Below are 21,243 nucleotides of genomic sequence, written 5' to 3'. Positions count from 1 at the left end.
TTCCAGAAATAATTCAACTTCTAAGTTTTAAATCATCTGGCATTCTGCATAGTGTGATAAAATTTGCACTGTTCTACACCCCCCAGTTACTACCTGCCTGAGGTTTGAATCATGCCCTTGTCCATTGTGCCCATGTCCTTTGTGATACCCACCTAGCAGTATCTTAGTAGCTATCTATCTTAGCAGATCAACTGTCAAGGTATTGTAGTGCTTATGTTCAAATAATCCTTGTGAGGCAAATGTGGTAACCACTACACTACGGAAACCACTCTCTGAAATAAGCCTTGTTACACTTAATGATGCATCCAATTATGTTGGCAATTTGAATATGCCAAAGAGAAGAACCCTTATTGCACTTCCTTTAATTTAAAAGGTAGATACTCTCAACAAAAGAAAAAATTATTTAAGTTTACTAAGATCTACTGTAAGAATGACTTTTTTAGTCTAACTTCTTTTTTTTTGGTACCGGGGATTGAACTTGGGACCTTGTGCTTGTGAGGCAGGTGGCGGAACCACTGAGCTAAATCCCCGGCCCAAGAATGACTTTTTTAGCTATGAAATTGTGAAGAAAAAAGTAGTTGTGCTAGTTTTGCTGAAAAGGCATCCAATTCTAGGGTTCATTACTACCAATGGTTTCAGGCATTTAGTGGTCTTGAAATATATTCCTCCAAGAGTAAAGAAGGGCCGTTCCAGATTAGTCGGCTACATTGTCCTTAGTGTCAGTCACCTGATAACTACTTATATATGGCACATAGATTTTTGTTTCATGCTTCATTCCTTTCCTTTACTATTTTGTATTGATGATTGTATAAAGATTTGGGTTTGGCTTTTTTTGTTTTGTTTTGGAAGTAACTAGGAATTAAACCCATTGTCTCATGCATGCTAAGCAAGCCCTCTAGAACTGAGCTACATCCTGAGGACTAGATAAAGCTTTTATATCTAAAGATTTATCCTTCTAGGGGTTTCACAGACCAGCTGCGTAAGATTTCCAAGGATGCCGGGATGCCAATCCAGGGCCAGCCGTGTTTCTGCAAATATGCCCAGGGGGCAGATAGCGTAGAACCCATGTTCCGGCATCTCAAGAATACATATTCTGGGCTACAGCTCATTATTGTCATCCTGCCAGGGAAAACGCCAGTATATGGTAAGGATATCTTAAAACTACATTTTTCAGTGTTGGAGCGGGAGGGCACATCAGTAGTAGAGTCCTTGCCCAGTATTCATAAGGGCTGGCTTAAATCTCCAGTACCACAAAAAACATACCAGAAAACTCCCATTTTTCCAAAAGTGTTTGATACTTGTTTTAAGATTCTATGTCCTAAAACTTTCAAATACCAAAAAATATTATACTATATTTTTTTAAAACCACGTTTTCATCATTTTAAACTAGTAAACAGTTCATAAAGAGACCCTGAAAAAAAATTTCAGTAGCTAAAATGGACATGGTGACAAATATCAGTAGTCCTAGACACTTGGAAGACCAAGGGAAGAGAATCACTTGAATTCATGAGTTTGAGACCAGGCTCTGCAACATAGAACTTCTCAAAAAAAAAGGCTCTGGGTATATGGTTTGTTCGGTTTTTTTTTTTTTTTTGGTACCAGGGATCGAACTTGGGACCTTGCGCTTGCGAGGCAGGCAGCAAAACCACTGAGCTAAATCCCCAGCCAAGGAATTATTTCAATTTTTTTTTTTTTGGTACTGGGAATTGAACTCAGGACCTTGGACTTGCAAGGCAGACGGCAGCACCACTGAGCCACATCCCTGGCAAAAGAAGGCTCTGGAGTTAGACTATGCTGTGAAATCTTTGGATTATTGCCAGTTGTACTGTCAGCGTCATGTACCTGAATTACTTAACCATACTAAGCTTTTGTTTCATCACTTATGAAACTGGAATGCCTAACCCTTATAAATGATTATAAACAAAATACAGTGGTTCCTCAGTTCACAAACTTGATTCTTCCACGATTCTGGTTGCAAACTGAGACAAGAACCGAATCAAGTTCAGTGGTTAGATTCAATGTTGACCTTAAGGGGAAATTTGATTCAGTTCTCATCCAGTTCGGTTTGCGACCAGAATCATGGAGAGAATTGAGTTACTGATCCGAGATACCACTATAAAGTTTTGTGAGATTAATAAATTAAATAACAATCATTGGATCATGAAAAAAAATGAAGAAAATCTAACTTTCAAATTACTGGAGTAAAAGCATTTAATTTTAGAAATGATAGAAGAAATCACAAAGGAAAATCATTAATTTGACTGCATAAAAACTAAATTTTTGGACTGGGGATTTAGCTCAGTGGCACCACACCTGCCAAGCGCAAGGGTCTTGAGTTTGTTCCCTGGTATGGGGGGAAAAAAATTAAATTTTTGTGTCACAAATGTACTAAAATTAAAACTAATAGAATGTGAAAATATTTACAACAAATGGAAACAATAAACACTAGTTAAAATATTCATATAGACTGGTTCAACTAAGGAAAAATATTCCACTCAAAATAATGAGAAAAGAATATAAACCAAAGTTTCTCAAGAAAATCAAAATAATACATGGAAAAATGTCTGCTTTGTCCAGTTGTTAAAGCAAATTACAAATCAATAAAAAGAAACATATCATGCTACTAAATTAGCAAATAAATGTAAATATTATAATGCCTGGTATTCATAGCATCATTTGAAATACTAAAAATCTGGAACAACCTAAACATATGTCAGTGTATAACTGATTTAGATATATTGTGGCACTTGAAAGCAAAATAACTGCTGCTGTTATAAATAGTAACTGTATATATATTGAGATTGAGAACCATATAAAGTGTTTTCCATTGTGTTTTTATATAAAAGAAGTTATGTATGCTGGAATCTTTACAGCAAAGAGTTACTTAGATTTCCTTTATGGAAGAAGAAAAGAATAGGAGCCTTTTATTATTTACATAATAATACACCATAATGCCTCTGCTACTTTTATTTATTTTTTCAGTATTGCGGATTGAATCCAGGGCCTTCACACTGAGTTGTATCTTCAGTCTTTTTTTATTTTTTATTTTGAGACAGGGACTCACTAAGTTGCCCAAGCTGGGCTTAAACTTGTGATCCTCCTCTTTCAGCCTTCCAGAGTTCTGGTATTAAGGTGTGGGCCATCATGCAAAGCTGTCTCTCCATTGTTAAAATCAAGACTGGAGAACAGGATTGAAAGTAATTATAATCTGTGACTATGGTATAAGTGCATTAAAATAACATAAATGAGCTGGGCACACTGGTATAAACCTGGGCAACTTCACAAGATCCTTTCTCATAGCATAGCTCAGTGCTAGAATGCTAGGCTAGCATGCGTGAAGCCCTGGGTTCAATCTCCAGTGCCAAATAAATAAGAAAATTACTGGAAAAAGAGCACAATAAAATTATAACAAAGGATTATATATATATTTACCTTTATGGTTTTTCAGTTATTGTGATTATACTATTTTTATGATGATGAAGGTTAAAAAAATTATCACTAAATACTTAAGCTAATTTTCAAAGCCTTGTACTTTAAATTTCAGTAGCATTACTTTAGTACTGGTATAATTTTGGGTGTCCTGTAATACAATGATGTGTTTCAAGGGTCATACAGAAGACCTTTATTTTTAGAAAGTAAATTTATTTTCAGCTCTTTTTTCTGACTAGAGGTATTTGCATTTGTTCTTTAGCAGAGGTAAAACGTGTAGGAGATACACTTTTGGGTATGGCTACCCAGTGTGTTCAAGTCAAGAATGTAATAAAAACATCTCCTCAAACTCTCTCAAACTTGTGCCTAAAGATAAATGTTAAACTTGGAGGGATCAATAATATTCTTGTACCTCATCAAAGGTAAGCTATTCACTTATGAAAATAGTCATTACTGTATTTTTAATATCTTCATTTTTGTACCTGTGTCTGTATCTAACTACTGTATGACCTGTTTTAGTGCTGGGTGTGGTGGTACACGGGAAGCCGAGGCAGGAGAACTCAAGGCAACTTTCCTGCCCCAGCCTCATGAGTGCTGGATTACAGTCATGTGCTACCATGCCCAGCAAAAAAAATTTTTAAAGGGTAGGTATAGCCAGTGTAGTGGCATATGCCTGTAATCCCAGCACTTTGGGAAACTAAAGCAGGAGGATCACAAGTTCAAACCCAGCCTGAGCAACTAGCAATTTAGCAAGACCCTGTCTCAAAAGTAAAAAGTTAAAACCAGGGCTAGGGATGTAGCTCAGAGCAAGGTGCTGGATTCAATCCCTGCTACTGGAAGGAGGAAGAGGGCTGGGGCTATACTCAGCACTTCCTGAGTTCAGTCCCCAGTACAGCCCCCAAAAAAGTATCTTGACTAGAACATACCACAGATAAGCCTTAAAACAAGAATTGAGGTACATGTATTTGACATAAAAGCTCTTACTCAGTTTATGCCACCTTCTAGCTCCCTGTCACACACACACACACACACACACACATATATATGACATGAAATTAATAAATAAGATGGATATAGAATTTTATCAACAAGAACTAAGAAATAGCCCTTTAAATTTTAAAGGATGTAATTTTAAAATAAAAAGGAGCTACTTTAATATATATGGCTGAAATTTATACTTTTGGCTAGGAGGAGAACAGTAGACTCCCACAATCCCTTCCAATATAAAGCTTAATGATCTTTTTTCTCTGTGGGAAATTACATCAGCATAAAATGTAAGTAGATTTTAAAAAATAGGCTGGGGCTGTGGGTATAGTTCAAGTGTGGAACACTTGAGTAGCATGCATGAAGCCCTGGGTTCAGTCCCTAGCACCATACACATAAAGTGGAGGAATATAAGGAAGTTTTTATCATTTTGTTCCTATTATAGGGAACGCTAGCGTCAGTTGGCCTTTGCAACCACTAGCACCACTATTAAGACTAAAAAACTGCTCTCAGCAAGGCACTGGACAGACCTGTTGTGACAGCTTTTATTTACTGACTGATTTAAGAGGATAAAACAGTGAGTAGTACAGGCCTGGGAAGCTGTCTACATAGGACTTCCTTTGTGCGGTCAGTGACTTGCAGTTGTGTTGCATTCGTGTGAAACAAAGAAATGGATGATCTAACCCTTTTTAACATGTGTTTAAGACCTTCTGTGTTCCAGCAACCAGTGATATTTTTGGGAGCAGATGTCACTCATCCTCCTGCTGGTGATGGAAAGAAGCCTTCTATCGCTGCTGTGAGTGTCATTAAGCAGTTTTATCTAAAGTTTAGACCAATATCAACATTTTTTTTTTTTTTGGTACCAGGGGATCTAACTCTGGTCCTTGCGCTTGCGCAGCAGGCGATGAAACCACTGAGCTAAATCCCTGGCCCGTAGACCAATATCAACATTTTGGTTTCAACTTTTTTAATTTTAATTTTTTTAGTAATCACCTTTCATAAATGTTCTTTAGGATTTTTGAAAGAATAGTCATTCTGGTTTTGAGGATTCATGTTCCATATATATCTATTAAAAGCAAGCTTATTAATTCAAATCTCCTATATCATATGTTTTTACTTGATCTGTGATTTATGATTGTACATTTTCAGTTACGTTTTTGAGTACAAAGAGCTTATTTATACATTTTAATGTTATCTTTGTTACAGAAAGATACATTACATGTATATCTTGTATAACTTCGATAGATTACATTTTTAATATAAAATATCTTCCACCTTAACCCAATAGTTTGTCCCAGTATTGTTTATTGTAACACTGCCACTCCTGCTTTTAACTTTTGCCTGTTATATCTTTGCCCACCTCTACAATTTCAGCCCTTCCTTGTCAGTATTAATGTATTTCCTTTAACCTTCAAAAAGCCCAATATTGTTTTACCATATTGAAAATCACTTGATTTTAACAAAAGCAGAACCGGAGGTTTAGCTCCGTGGTACTGCACCTGCCTTGCACAAGGTCCTGAGTTTGATCATCCCTGGTACCGCAAAAAAAAATAATAATAATGCAACCATTTTGAAAAGATCAGCATATTTTAGACATACATGATAAACTTCAGAATTTAAATTGTAAAACTTTGTGTATATTTTTCTATCATCTATTATAATAATCTTTACCTACTTTTTTTTTTTTCATTAAGTTTATTGGTACATTTTAGGTATAAAATACAGTTACACTCATCATTGGGATCGTGTACATTTACATGATTTATCTTGGTTCTTATTTTCTTTACCTACATTTTAAATTTTAAAAGTCTGATAAATCTTATTTGTCATTGAAAATGGTAATTGATATTGAAGATCTCAAAGCTTTTTTTTTTAATATCACTAGGAATTGGGATTGAGCTACATCCCTAGTTTTTTGGTTTTTGTTTTTGAGACAGGGTCTTGCAGAGTCATTAAGCTGCCCAGGCTAAGCTCAAACTTTCAATTCCTCCTGCCTCAGCCTCCCATAGTACTGAGATTATGCCCAGGCAAAGCTATTTTTCTTTTCTTTTTCTTTCTTTTTTTTGGTACCGGGGATTGAACTAGGGACCTTGTGCTTGTGAAGCAGGTGCCAGAACCACTGAGCTAAATCCCCAGCCCAGGCAAAGCTATTTTTATTAGTGAAGAAAATTTGTTTTTAACTACTAATAAATTGTATCAGTTTGTTTTTGGTTTTGGTTTTTTTTGGTGCCAGGGATCAAACTCTGATCCTTGTGCTTACACAGCAGGCAGTGAAACCACTGAGCTAAATCCCAGGCTCAATTTGTATTTTAATCTTGTCCATGACTTATTTCAAATAAAATAGAAATTTTAGACATAGAAATGTTCTAGAGAGTTTTAAGCTATCTCTGATAGTCATAAAAATGTTCCTAGAAAAGATGAAAATGGTAAATTCAAATCACTGGTTTGAATCAAAAGAAATTGCCCTGGATTTGCTAAGTTTTACATATATTCTATAATGGTAGGACCTACAATAGTAATTTTTCTGTTAAATCTGTTTCTACCAAATATCCACTTTATTTTGTGGTTATCAGAAGCCTTATAAATAGAATTTATCAATTGATTCTTTATTCTATGGCTTCAATTCCCAAGAACTTAAGAGACTGGTGTGAGAAACAGATGTAAGTATTAAATGTCACATAGTATAATAGGAACAAACATTATAGCAAGATAACTTACAATTTAGATTGTAAGAACCTGTGATGTTTTAGAAATGTTGAGACATTCAGGGAATTGGGATGCAGTATAGAAGACTGTGGGGATAGTAAGTTTGTATAAATTTATTCTTTAATAATGATATATCATTCAAGGAAATAAAATGATTGAAGTTCTATTTTAAAGCATGGCTGTGATACAGACTATCATGGAAGAAAAAGGGTATAAAGGCAGAGTGACCAGCTGAGGCAGTGACCAGAATGTTACAAGTTCATGCTTTGAGGTTTCCTTTGCGTCAAACATGTAATAATATTAAATAAGACACAAAAACAAAATTAAAATAGCCAGTTTGAAAACCAAGATTAACTTCTCTGAAGACCCAAGTAGAGAACACAACCATCACGCAATAAGACTGAATATAGAGTCAGGATGTTGAGTATAGATAGGCCTTTGTAGTAAGAGAGAAACGCTTGGGTTTAAAATTTATGAAACGTAACAGTGCTGAAATCATGATGAATTCTTAAGGGTTGTTAAAGTGCAAGAGATATGAAAGGAAATCAGTATTTTGAATCAATCCCTTTTCAAACTTATTTCCTTTAATTCTTTTTATGCATGTCTTTTTGCCTTGTTTTTTTCTAGGACTAATCTTTAGGTCTGCCAATAACAATTAAAATCTAATTGTTAAAAAAAATTTAATTGTTAAATGTAAAGTGCAGCCTACTTATAAGAAAATAGGTTTTGTTGCTATACTGGATCTTATTCTTTTCTTCACTGGGGATTATCTATTTTTTATTATGTTCAAAGTAAATGTTGATAAATAGTATGGTTACAATAAAATACAAATGTAAGTGAAATCCATATAGTTCTGATTATCTTAATTCTATTTTTATTTTTTCTAACCTAGGTTGTAGGTAGTATGGATGCTCACCCAAGCAGATACTGTGCCACAGTCAGAGTTCAGAGACCTCGACAAGAGATCATACAGGACTTGGCCTCCATGGTCCGGGAACTTCTCATTCAATTTTATAAGTCAACTCGGTTCAAACCTACTCGTATCATCTTTTATCGGGACGGTGTTTCAGAGGGACAGTTCAGACAGGTTGGTTGCTTGAGATCTTCTCAGACGATGGTTAAATCAGAAACTTCGCTTATAATATAAAATGTCATTTCAAGTTGAAAGCCTTGAGAGTTCCTAAAGTCAAAATTTGATGCTTTAGTAGGTTTTATCTTTTAAAATTTTCACTATGGGCTGTGAGTAGTGGCACATACTTGTAATCCAACACTGGGAAGAAGAGGCAGGAAGATTGCAGGTGCAAGCCCAACCTGGGCAATTTAACAAAACTCTGTCTCAAGATAAAAGACAAAAAGGACTGGAGGCTGGGAGTGGTGGCGCACACCTCTAATCCCAGCACTTGGGAGTCAGAAGCAGGAGGATCACCATGAGTTTGAGGCCTACCTGGGCTACATAGTGAGTTCAAAGCCAGTCTGAACTACATAACAAAACCTTGTCTCAAAAGAAAAAACAAAAAGGGAGGGGAGGGTGGAAGCTCCAGTGCCACAAAAAAAACTTTTTCACTATAAATGTGTAAACATTGATTGCTCTTGCTAATAGTTTAAATGGAATAAAGAAGTATATTTAGGTATAAAGTGATGAGATTAAGAAATCCTAAAACTGGGCTGGGGATTTAGCTCAGTGGTTCCGCCATCTGCTTCACTAGCACAAGGTCCCGAGTCCAATCCCTGGTACCAAAAAAAAAGAAATCCTAAAACTAAATCATTATCTTAGGTAATTATGTAGAAGAGAATAGCTCACTAAATTAAATCTTTGCATTGCATCTTCTCTAGGTATTATATTATGAACTGCTAGCAATTCGAGAAGCCTGCATCAGTTTGGAGAAAGACTATCAACCTGGAATAACCTACATTGTGGTTCAGAAGAGGCATCACACTCGATTATTTTGTGCTGATAGAACAGAAAGGGTAATCTTATATCTGTTATACTACTGTTATAAGTTAAGCTTATCCAACATAGTTCATAGACCACTTCCCAAGGGCCTTCTGCCAACACCAGGGTCTCTAAAGTACAGTAGTAGATTTCAGTGAGTACATTATAAGTATAAAAGTATCAGAATAGACCGGGCATTATAGTGCACATCTGTAATCCTTGCATTTGGAAGGCTGAGGCAAGATCACTGTGGTTTTAAGGCCAGCTTGGGCTACACAGTGAGTTCAGGACCAGCCTGGAATACACAGTGAGACCCTATTAAAAAAAAAAAAAAGTAGACCCTATCTTTTAAAAAAAGGGGGGGGGGGTGCGCCAGGGATTTAGCTCAGTAGTTTCGCCACCTGCTGCACAAGCACAAGGACCCGAGTTCAATCCCCAGTACCAAAAAAAAAAAAAAAAAAAAAATCAAAATAGGTATTATTGCTTAACTTTCTAAAATTTTTGGTAATGCTCCAAATTTCAGAATACCATTTCATTTTCTATTTGTTGTGAGAAACTCATAATTTAAAAATGGGTCTTTATATAAATATCTATCTTAAATGTGTAGGTAAAAAGGTACATTTTCTTTTTTTTTTTTTTGTGGTGCTAGGGATCAAATCCAAGGCCTCATATATGCTAGTTCTGTGCCACTAAACTATGTCCCTGCCTGCTTCTTTTTAAAATATCTTGTAAAAATTAGGTTTTTTTTAAAGTAGAGGTAATATAAGCTAACTTTCAAACAGTGTTTCCTTTAAAATTAATAGAATTTTTTTTGTATTTTATAGTGCAAATATGTATTTTTATAATTAGAAAGGGAAGTGTACATGCCTAGAGAAATGCATCTTTACTGTGTGCAGTGTATGCCAGTAGCAGTCTTGCTGTCACTTCCAATACCTTGATCTCTATCCCCATCCTGTAAACCTTGGACCAAGAGATATCTGAGGTAGGAAGTGTCATTATACCCCAGGGAAAGGAATTCAGTGGAAAAGAATACCCCTATAATCCCAGCATCCTGGGAGGCTGAGGGAGAAGGATCACAATTTTGACAATTTCCAGCCCAGCCTGGGCAATTTAGAAAGACCCTATCTCAGAATGTAAAATGTTTGGAGTTGTAGCTCAATCCAAAGGCCTTTGATTCAATCCCTAATACCACACACACAAGAAAAGGAAGTCTTGGGTATGTATAATATGTACTTACTATTGACAAGCACATTATCATCTTTGTGCTTGTTTCCTTCTCAACAAAGGTGTATAATATTAACATTTATCTTAAAAATAGAGAGTTAAAAATGTGATACATTTAGAACAGTGTGTGGTGCACTCTACTGAGTGCACAGTAGAAATTAGGGAGTTGTAAGGTGGTGGTAATGGTCGTGATAATAGGGAAGAAATAATAATAGCAAATAAACATTGTTCTGAACTTTTTATTTCCCCCGGTGCCGGGGATTAAACCCTGGGCCTTGCATATGCTGGCCCAGCACTCTACCACTGAGCCCTATCTCCAGCCTAAGCGTTTTTAATAAATTTAACTGATTTAATCCTCACAAGCACTGTTAGACACTTATTATTGTTTTCACTATTCCCATTTTGCACATGATGAAACTGTGGCACCTAGAGATTAAATAACTTCCTAAAATTACGAAGCTGGTAATCGTAGTAATAGCACTCAAATCGAGACAATCTGGCTCCAGAGTGCTCTTAATCATTGTGTTATATCACTTCTCTAATAGCAGTAGTAATCATTTTATTATGGCCTTCATCTTTTTAAAGGTCTTTGATCCCAAATTGCATTTCTGTATCTAATAACCTAATTCCATATCTGTGACCTAAATTAGATTATGAATACTCATTCATTTATTTGCTTTTTGTTTCACCTTCGCTCTAAATAATACTAAAATTAGCCAGGCTTGGTGGTGCACACCTGTGATCCCAGCACTCTGAGAAGCTTGAGTAGAAGAATCAAGTTTGAACACTGCGAAACTTAATGACTTATGAAGACCCTGTTCAAAATTTTAAAAGAACTGGAAATATAATTTAGTGCAAAGACTTTGTATTCAATCTCAGTACTGAAAATAATAATAATAAGACGGGCAGGTAGATAGATAGATGGGAGATAATTACTGTTGAGGAAACAGGGATACAAAGAAGTAAAATACAATTACCTAAATCATACAATTAGAAATTGCTGGAGCAGTGATACAGATTCAGGCATTTTAGAATATACCTTTTTATATATGTTGCTAATTTATTAGAGGTAAATGTTTTTTAAGCCTAGGAAAGCTGAGCATGATGGTGCACATCTATAATCTTAGCATTTTGGGAGGCAGAGGCAGGATAAAAATTTAAACCCAGCCCGGGCAGCTTAGCAATTTAACAAGGCCCTATCTCAAAATAAGAAATACAAAGGGCTGGTGATACAGCTCAGTGCAGAGACCTTATATTGAATCCCCAGTACTGGAAAGAAAGGGCATAATTAAGTAGATTAGGAACTATTTTCTTTACATTATAAAGGCTAACTGGTTGGTCCATATAACAGTAATTCAAGGGGCCAGGGATTTAGCTCAGTGGTTCTGCCAACTGCCTCGCAAGCGCAAGGACCCGAGTTCAATCCCCGGTCCAAAAAACAAAACAAAAAACAGTAATTCAAGCTGCTCCCTGATAGCAGTCCCTTACATGGCAGAAATAATGCCTGAGTCAGTAAAATAGTTTCTGATTTTCTAGGGGTAAAGTTAGACTTACAGTTAATGATTTTAGATGTATTGGTGATAAATAGCATGGAGATTAGTATAATACGCATTTTAAAGTGTTTTATTAAGAGCTTTTCATTATAAGGTATTTCAGTCATGTCATAGCTACTCAGAGAAAATCATGGTGTCTAGTTTCTCACAGGACACTGAAACTGTTAGTCTTTTTTTTTTTTTCCTGTACCAGGGATGGAACTCAGGACCTTGCGCTTGCAAGGCAGGCACAGTGCCACTGAACTAAATCCCCAGCCCAGTCATTTCTCATTTTAATGCTAGTTTTATTGTGTGTTTTTGAGCAAATTTTGCATTCCTAAACCTTAGTCACCCTAAATGATAACACCTAACTTGAAGGATTATCAGGATTTAAAAATACTGAATTTAAAGTGCCTGAGTAATAAAATGGTTCTCAAATGGTAACTATTGTTGATATCTCTAAATATATAGTGTTCTCTAAGGAAAATGTTAATTTTCATAGGTTATAATTTCAAGAGTACCTACTATGTACAGGTACCATAAATTGGAGCACTTACAGTTAATTTTTTAAAAAAATTTAATGCTGGGTGTGGTGCCGCACACCTATGATCCCAGCACTGTGGGTGGCTGAGACAGGAGGATGCCACAAGTTTGAGGCCAGATTGAACTCCATAAAGAGTTCAAGGCCATGGGGCCAGGGATTTAGCTCAGTGGTTCTGCCGCTGCTGCAGAAGCACAAGGATGCGAAAGCACAAGGACCAAGCACAAGGACGCGAGTTGGATCCCCTGTACCAAAAAAAAGAGTTCAAACCCAGCCTAAACTACATACTAAGACCTTATCTCAAAAAAAATATATTTTTTATTGTCTTCCATTCATATTGGAATCAGCTACGAGCTAAGCAGTAGCAGAGGCTAATAATGCTGGTTTATCAGCACTTACTTTCAGCAGTATAGGAACAGGAACCTAGGGGCTGAGGATAAAAGTCAGTGATACAACATAGGCTTAGCATGCATGAGGTCCTGGGTTCAAGTCTTAGCACTGCAAACAGGGAGAAAAAAAGGAACAAGGACCTGTAAAAGTTGCTCTTATTGGCGACTTAATATTTCAAGCTGAAAGTAATGAAACATGATAAGCCTACGTATTTATACATTTTTAAAAGTGCTTTCAGATGCTTTTTCTTTTTTTTTAACCTTTGTCTTGTTTAAACTTTGACCAAAAAAAATCTAGGTTGGAAGAAGTGGCAATATACCAGCTGGAACAACAGTTGATACGGACATTACGCACCCATATGAGTTTGATTTTTACCTTTGTAGCCATGCTGGAATACAGGTAAGCCTACATCTTGGGTAAAATGTTTTAATTCAAAATTTCAATTCTTATGTGTAATTTTAAAATCTCAGCAAAAGGAAAAAGAAATATCTTATCTACATTCCAAGCTGTCTCCACGTGAAATCAGATTAAATTTTCAGGAAATAAATGTATTCCTTTCCTTTACTTTGAAAGAGGCTTGGGGAGTGTGGTGGAACCCACCTATAATCCCAGAACTGGAGCAGAAGCATTACCATGGGTTGAGGCCAGACTGGGCCACGTAGTGAGACCTTGTCTCAAAAAAAGAGGCTTATTTTTATGAAAGTACCAGAATATAATTAGCTTAATAAAATGTATATCCCTATTATGGGCACTTAATTTAACCCAAAACTTCAAACAATTTTAAAGTACCTCATTATTCCTTTGATATATGTCTTTTTTGGTGAATATATTTCATAGAAACTTTAATTTTTTTTTTTTTTTCTTTGGTACTGGGGATTGAACTCAGGTCCTTGCGCTTGCGCAGCAGGCAGTGAAACCGCTGAGCTAAATCCCCGGCCCAGAAACGTCAATATTTACTAGTAGATATTGAGTAAGAACATTTGATTGTAGAATTACTGCTTTAAGTTTCAGTTAAATGATTTTGTCTTTTTTGTTTTAAAAAAATCTTTTAAGGGCTGAAGATTTAGCTCAGTGGCACCTCGCCTGCCTTGCAAGCACAAGGCCCTGAGTTCAATCCCCGGTACCAAAAAAAAAATCTTTTAATTTGTTCACTTTACTTGGTAGAACATAACCTTTAATTCAATGCTTCCCAAGTGTTTCAGCAGCAGAAAATAAACCCCACGTTCCCGGAAGCGCTGAGAGAATATAGCCCAAAACTATTTTAAGTTACTTGCTATTCATTAAAATAGAAATTTCAAGGGCCAGGGATTTAGCTCAGTGGTTCCGCCACCTGCCTTGCAAGCACAAGGTCCTGAGTTCAATCCCTGGTACAAAAAATATATATATATATAAAAATTTCAAGATATGCCTTACTGTACAGCTTTGGGATTTTTGTTGTTTTTTTTTTTTTGAGGCAGGGTCTCACTGTGTAGTCCAGGCTGGTCTTGAACTCATTATGTAGCCCAGGATGTCCTTGAACTCATGGCAGTCCTCCTGCCTCAGCCTCCCAAGTGCTAGGATTATAGGCATGTGCCACAGCTGTGTCTTACAGCTTTTTATTTCTGACATACATTAACCTACATTGAGAATCTTGGCTTGTATTAGTCACTTTTCCTTCTCTTGGACCAGATAGGATCTGACATATACAACTTAAAGAAGAAAAGGTTTATTTTGGCTCACAGTTTCAGAGGGCACAGACCATGGTCACCTGGCTCCAAGGCAGAAATGGCATGGTGAAAGAACATAGTATAGAAAAGCTGTTCAATCCGTGGCAGCCAGGAAGCAGAGTGAGAGCAAGGAAGAAAGAGCCTGTTATGACTTGTATCCAGATGTTCCCCCAAAGCCTCATGTGCTCATAGGTGGGGCTCTTCACATATAGCTGGATCAAGGATGTGTGTGATACTATTGTTCACATTCCATATGTGATACGGAATTAATCCACTAATTAGTTTATCATAGTTCTGGGTGTGGATAATGGGAAGGCCCACCCTGGGTGTGGGTGGTAACACCCAGAGGCTTGTAGCCTCCATGGAATAAAAAGGAAAGGGAGGCTTGCTGCTGCTGCTACTTGGCACTTGCTGCTTTTTTTCTGCCTGCCCTGCCATGAACTGTTTCTCCTTTGTGATGTCTCTCTACCATGTCACCCTGCCTTGAGTGTCAAGTATTTTGTTCCAGCAATGAAGAAGTAACTAAGACAGAGCCAGAGAGAGGACAGGAATAGGGATAAGAATATACCCTTCCAGGTTATGTGCCCAGTGAGCCACCTCTTCCAGCCATGTTCTATCTCTTAACTGCACATTCAGCTATGAACTCATCAATGGATTAATCCACCAGTGAATATAGTGCCCCATGATCCAGTCACCTTCCAGAAGTCCCATCTTTGAACACATGAGTCTATTGGGAGACATTCTTGATCCAAACCCTAACATTCTCCCACTCATGTATCCATGTTCTTGTATCTGTTCCTCTTACAGTCAATCTTCTCTATTTTTAGGCTGAGTTTAATATCAGTTGATGTTTTACTAACATCAATTAGCAAAAAACAAATTTAATACCTCTCAGGGATACAGTGTGTGTCACCGGAGTAGTATATGTTTTAACCTAGTCTTCCCCCCTATATTAACTACACTTTCTTTTTTTTTTTTTTTGATGTAACGGGATTGAACTCAGGACCTTGAGCTTGCCAGGCAGGCGCTGGTGCTGCTGAGCCAAACCTCTGTCCTCTATATTAACTACTCTTCTAGCTTTTAAATAAACACCACAGAGAAGAAAAAAAGATTTTTGTTCAAGTAAGTTTTAGAAATACTGTACTGGGTTTTTTAAAAATAAAAATTTTTAAAAGAAATTACCACCCCCCAAAAAATAAATACTGGGTTTTTGTTTGTTTTTTATTTAATAGGTTTTTTAATTCTAGAACTTTTGGGGTTATTAATATGCAGATGGTCATTATGAACCTTCAAGACAGGAATATTTAATATATTTAACTAGAAACCTTAGGGAACAGTTTTCCATTGGGACACCAATTCTAGTTCACAGGAACTAAAGACTGCTTTTATGTATCTTCCCAGCTTTATTTAAACTAATCTGAGATTTATGGGGCCAGGGATTTAGCTCAGTGGCACCGCGCCTGCCTCTCAAGCACAAGGACCTGAATTCGATCCCCGGTACCGACCCCCCAAAAAAAAACAGTCTTGGTTTTTACTGTCTAAAATTTTAAAAATCAATCATTTCTTCTGTGGAGTAGGGGTGGGGAACGGGGGTGGTGGTTCTGATTGAGCCTTCCCATCTGTAAAGTCCAACAGGTCAACAGATAATGGCTCCTCAGTTATCAGATATTTATTATACTTCCTAAGAGGTGTGCATTTATCCTGGGCACAGAGAATGAACAAATAAACAGCATCCTTTCCTTTTAGTTTATTGGAAGAGGCATTAAGTGAATAATCTCACAAATACATTTTTACAAATTGGGGAAAGTACAATTTTTAAAAAGCCAAAGAATAGAAGAGGAGATTTTAGTGGGTACCTGATTTACTTTGGGAAACCACAAAAAGCTTCCCTGAGGAATGACCTTTAAGTTAAGATCTTGAGGAGTAATAGGAATTAACCAAACCAAGAACAGGGAAGAGAATTCCTGTCAGAAGTATATGTATAGACCCTTCTGGTGGAAAAATATCCATTGAAGGAATCAAATGGAGGCTGTTACTGTAGCATGTGAGTGGATTAGAGGTAGACTGGGCTGGATCGTGTAGGCTTTGTTGGACAAAGTTAAGGATTTGGATTTTGTTCTGAGTGCAGTAGTAAGCCATTAAAGGCTGGACAATAACATAGATGTTTAATGGTTTGTTTTGCTTTGTTTTGTCTTTGATTCACTCTACTAAAGTACAGACTGTACTGAGGAGTACTAATGGTAGTGGAAATATTAGTTAGGAGTTTGTGACCATAGTCCAGGCAAAAGATGTTGATGTTTGGGGCTAGAATGGCAAATGGAGAGAATTGAATGAATTCCGTATACTGTAGTTAGAACTTTTGCCCTGCCCCTTCCCTATGCCTAAGAAGCTCATCCCCCTGACCTCTCTTCCTCATCATTCAGAATTCACTCCTATGTCTCATCAGAAAAGCATTGCCTGATTACCTAGACTAAAATATCTATAGACACAGCCTTCCATACTATCCTATATTTTAATTCTCTTTGTAGCCCAATTTCTGATGGTTTTATTTATGATTATATGTCTCTCATCATTGAAACGTGTGTGGCATGGCATAGTGAATATTCAAAAGTTATCATCCTTTATTTTTGTTTCTGTGGTACTAGGTATTGAACACAGCAAGAACTGAGCTACATACCTAGCCCCCACCCCAACCCTATTTTGAGACAGGATCTAGTGAAGTGGCCCAGGCTAGCCTTGAACTTGGGTTACTCCAGCCCCAGTTTTAGGAGTAGCTCAGATTACAAGTATGCCAAGCCCAAAAATCTTGCATAGCATCTGACAAATAATACTCACAAATACTTGTTGAAGTATTATTAGTCTTTTTCCTTTTCTCCATGGCCACTGCCATTTTCTTAGTTTCTACCAAAAACAAATGCAGCAGCTTTCTATCTGATGTCTGTGCTTTCAGGCTCTTCTTATATCTAATCTCTCTACCATATTGCTGATGTTACTGTTTTTTCTTTTAAATTCTTTTATTGGTACATTTTAGGTATACAATATGTTTACATTTATCATTTGCTTGTACCTGTACATGATGTATCTTGGTTCTTATTTTTTTCCCCATTACCTGTGCACCCTTCACCCCCTCCAACCTTCCCTATTTACATAGATTTCATTTCCATTTTTTTTCTTTTCTCATAATTTTTCCTTTCCCTTCTTTCCTTTCCCCTTCCCCTCCCACCATCCCTACACCTTAGGACTTTTTCCTATTTCAAATTATCAGTTATTCGTTTTAATCATTTTAATCCTTATTTACACTTTGTTTCTCACACTAGAGAAACTATTTGGTATTTACATATGTGTGTCCTATTTAGTTCACTTAGGAGTATGGCCTCAATATGCATTGATTTCGCTATAAATGTCTAGTTTCTCATTCTTTATGGCTGAGTAGTACTCTATTGTATTAAGAAAACACATTTTCTTTATCCAGTTTCCAGTTCATGGGCATTTGGCCTGCTTCCAAGCTTTAGCTATTACAAACTGTGCCACTATAAACATGGGTGGACATATATTGCTGTGGTATGATTCTTTTAATTCTTTGGGGAAGATACCCAGCAGGGGAATAGCTGGGTCAAATGGGACCTCTAGCCCTAGTTCTTTGAGGTATCTCCATACTGATTTCCACAGTGGTTGCACCAGTCTGCACTCCCACCAACAATGGAGAAGGGTTCCTTTCTCCCCACACCCCTGCCAGCATTTGTTATTGGTTGATTTCTTGATAGCAGCCATTCTTTCTGGGGTGAGGTGGAATCTCAGTGTTGTTTTCATCTGCAGCTCTCGAATGACCAGCGATGTTGAACACTTTTTCATATATTTATTTGCTGCTTTTACTTCTTTATCTGAGAAATGTCTATTCATTTCAGATGCCCGTATTTGAATTGGGTGTTTGAATTTGAGGGGTCTGATTTTTTTCAATTCTTTATATATTCGAGATAGTAGACCTTCGTCTGAGGTACAGCTGCTAAAAATTTTTTCCCACATTGTAGGTTGTCTCTTAGCTCTGTTGGTGGTTTCTCTTGCAGAAGTGCAGAAGCTTTGTAATAAGATGAGATCCCAGTTGTTGATTCTTTGTGCTAGTTCCCATGCTCCTGAAGTTTTGTTCATAAAGTCTTTTCCTATGCCATTGTCTTCAAGAGTTCTACCTAACTTATCTTCCAGCAAGTTTAGTGTTTCTGTCTTAATATTTTAGATCTTTAATCCACTTTGATCTTAGTTTAGTGCATGGTGATAGATATGGGTCTAGTTTTAATCTCTGACAGGTTGAAATCCAGTTTTTCCAACACCATTTATTAAACGGGCTATCTTTCCTTCAGTGAGGGTGGTTGTCTCCTTTGTCAAAGATGAAGTGGATTCTCCCGCCTGCCTCACAAGTGCAAGGACCCGAGTTTGATCCCCGGTACCCCCCCCAAAAAAAAGATGAGGTGGCTGAGTATGTCTGAAGTTGTTTCTGGATCTTCTAATCTATTCCACTGATCCTCGGGTCTGTTTCTTTGCCAGTGCTATGCTGTTTTTATCACAGTAGCTTTGTAGTATAGTTTCAAGCTGAGGCTTGTGATACCCCCAGCCATGTCTCTGTTGCCTAGAATTGCTTTTGCTATTCTAGGTCTCTTCTGGTTCCAAATGAATTTTTGGATTGTTTTCTCTAGTTCTGTGAAGTATATTGTTGGGATTTCAATCGGCATTGCATTAAATCTATATAGTAGTTTTGGAAGTATGGCCATTTTCACTATATTGGTTCTTCCTACCCAGGAACAAGGGATGTCTTTCCATTTTCTTATATCCTCCTTGATCTCTTTCAGAGTGCCCTAGTTTTCTGTGTAGAGGGCTTTTGCTTCCTTTGTGAGGTTGATTCCTAGATATTTCATTTTTTTGGATGCTATTGTAGAAGGAATTGTTTCCCAAATTTCTCTCTCAGTGAGTCAGCTATTTGTGTACAAGAAGGCTATTGTTTTTTGAGTGTTGACCTTGTATCCAGCTACTCTACTGAATCTGTCAATTAAGTCTAGAAGTCTTTTGGCTGAGTGTTTTGGGTTTTCTATGTAAAGTATCATATCATCAGCAAATAATGACAGTTTAACTTCTTCCCTTCCTATCTTTATTCCTTTTATTTCTTTCTCTTTTCTAATTGCTGTGGCTAATGTTTCCAGAACCAAATTGAACAGGAGTGGTGATAGTGGGCATCCTTATCTTGTTCCTGATTTTAGTGTTTAAGTTTTCAGTTTTTGACCATTTAGTATGATGTTGGCTGTTGGCTTTTCATAGATAGCCTTAATCAGGTTGAGATAAAGACCTTCTATTCCAATTTTCTGTAGGGTTTTTATCATGAGTGGGTGTTGGATTTTGTCAAATGCCTTTCTGCATCTATTGAGATGATCATATGGTTTTTGTCCTTGACCCTGTTAATACAGTGTAGTACATTTATTGATTTACAAATGTTGAACCATCCTTGCATCCCTGGAATTCTGATGTTATTTTTGTAAAACCCGAACGCATCATTCCTAAAAATTTACCTAACTATCCAGTGCTTTCCTAACTATGTGGTGCTTTTCCTGACACTTATCAGTGAAATTTCAAATTTCTAAGTTTGTCATTTAGTCAAATTCCAAACTTTCTTTTCACCTTCACCTTTTTTCCCTTATGCCCTGCTCTGCTCATAGTAATCTATTAGCTAGTCCCCAAATACGCCATGAGAGATCATGCCCTACCATGCTTTTTGTAAGGCTATTTATTCTGTCGTCACCTCACCTCACCTCACCTTAAAAAGACCAAATTCCCACCTTGATGAAGTACCCCATGCTTGCCCCCACGATTACTTTCTTTGGAATTCTCATATAGACCTATATATCGGCTAAAGTATTACTGTACCTTAATACTTTATTATAGATGATCTGTCTCCTCTACTAAGTTATTTTCCAAAAGACAAGAAACTCTTTTTCTCTTTGAATTCATAGTAACTAAACTAACATAGAACTGGCACATACTGCTCAACTGAATGGCTTGTGTATGTTAAAAAATATACATAGACCAGATGTGGTGTGCACACCTGTAATTTAGCCTCTGGGAGGCTGAGGCTCAAAAATTTGAGCCCAGCATAGCAACTTGCAAACTTGCCGAGACCATGTCTCAAAACAAAAATAAAAGGGGCTGAAGATATAGTTCCATACAGAGGCCCTGGGTACAACCCCCAATTCCTCCCCTGAAAAAATATATTTTGTTGTTTGTTTGATTTGGTTTTTTTTTTTGAGGCAGGGCTCACTGTGCAGTTCAAGCTGACCTTGAACTCACTATGTAGCCCAGGCTTGCCTTACACTTGCAGCAATCCTCCTGCCTCAGCCTCCTGAGCACTGGGATTACATGCATGTACCACCATGCCTGGCTATCCCCTCAAAAATGTATACACACCCACACACATATTCCTAAATTTACCATTTTCTGCAGTTCTGTGGCCTTAGGTTTATTCACATTGTTGTACAACCATACCGCCATCTATCTCCAGAAGTTTTTCATCTTCCCTGACACATTATACTATTAAACACCAACTCCTCATGCTCTCTTCCCTTAACCCCCTGTCATTTTACATTCTGTCTCTGTGGCTTTGACCATTCTAGGTACCACATATATGTGAATCATACACTGTTTGCCCTTTTGAGACTGGTTTATTTCATTTAGCATAATGAATTTTCTTCCTTTTCAGGTTGAACAATATTCCTCTGTGTGTGTGTGTGTATGTGTGTGTGTATGTGTGTATGTGTGTAT

The 21,243-nt window shown here is 37.1% G+C and overlaps 1 protein-coding gene across 7 annotated transcripts in view; it reads left to right on the top strand.

The window, feature by feature from the left end:
- Window positions 1-21,243, top strand: part of LOC101716266 (argonaute RISC catalytic component 3) — a 119,305-nt gene that overhangs the window by 81,185 nt on the left and 16,877 nt on the right. For 5 of the 7 annotated variants that reach the window (XM_087215299.1, XM_004850944.3, XM_087215301.1 and 2 more), the window contains 6 exons: window positions 960-1,144; window positions 3,692-3,851; window positions 5,119-5,209; window positions 8,012-8,206; window positions 8,953-9,087; window positions 13,037-13,138. In XM_087215299.1, coding sequence (XP_087071425.1) covers window positions 960-1,144; window positions 3,692-3,851; window positions 5,119-5,209; window positions 8,012-8,206; window positions 8,953-9,087; window positions 13,037-13,138 — 868 coding nt within the window. Of the gene's footprint in view, window positions 1-959; window positions 1,145-3,691; window positions 3,852-5,118; window positions 5,210-8,011; window positions 8,207-8,952; window positions 9,088-13,036; window positions 13,139-15,448; window positions 15,568-21,243 lie in introns of all 7 variants that reach the window. The other 2 variants (XM_021263316.2, XM_021263315.2) reach the window with 2 other exon arrangements.

Source organism: Heterocephalus glaber, unplaced genomic scaffold (assembly GCF_053883595.1).
Source record: "Heterocephalus glaber isolate CG9 unplaced genomic scaffold, H.glaber_assembly_v1.0 deba00001452, whole genome shotgun sequence".
NCBI lineage: Eukaryota > Metazoa > Chordata > Mammalia > Rodentia > Bathyergidae > Heterocephalus > Heterocephalus glaber.
Note: the sequence above shows the minus strand (reverse complement) of the source record. Positions and strands in the feature narration are given on the sequence as shown.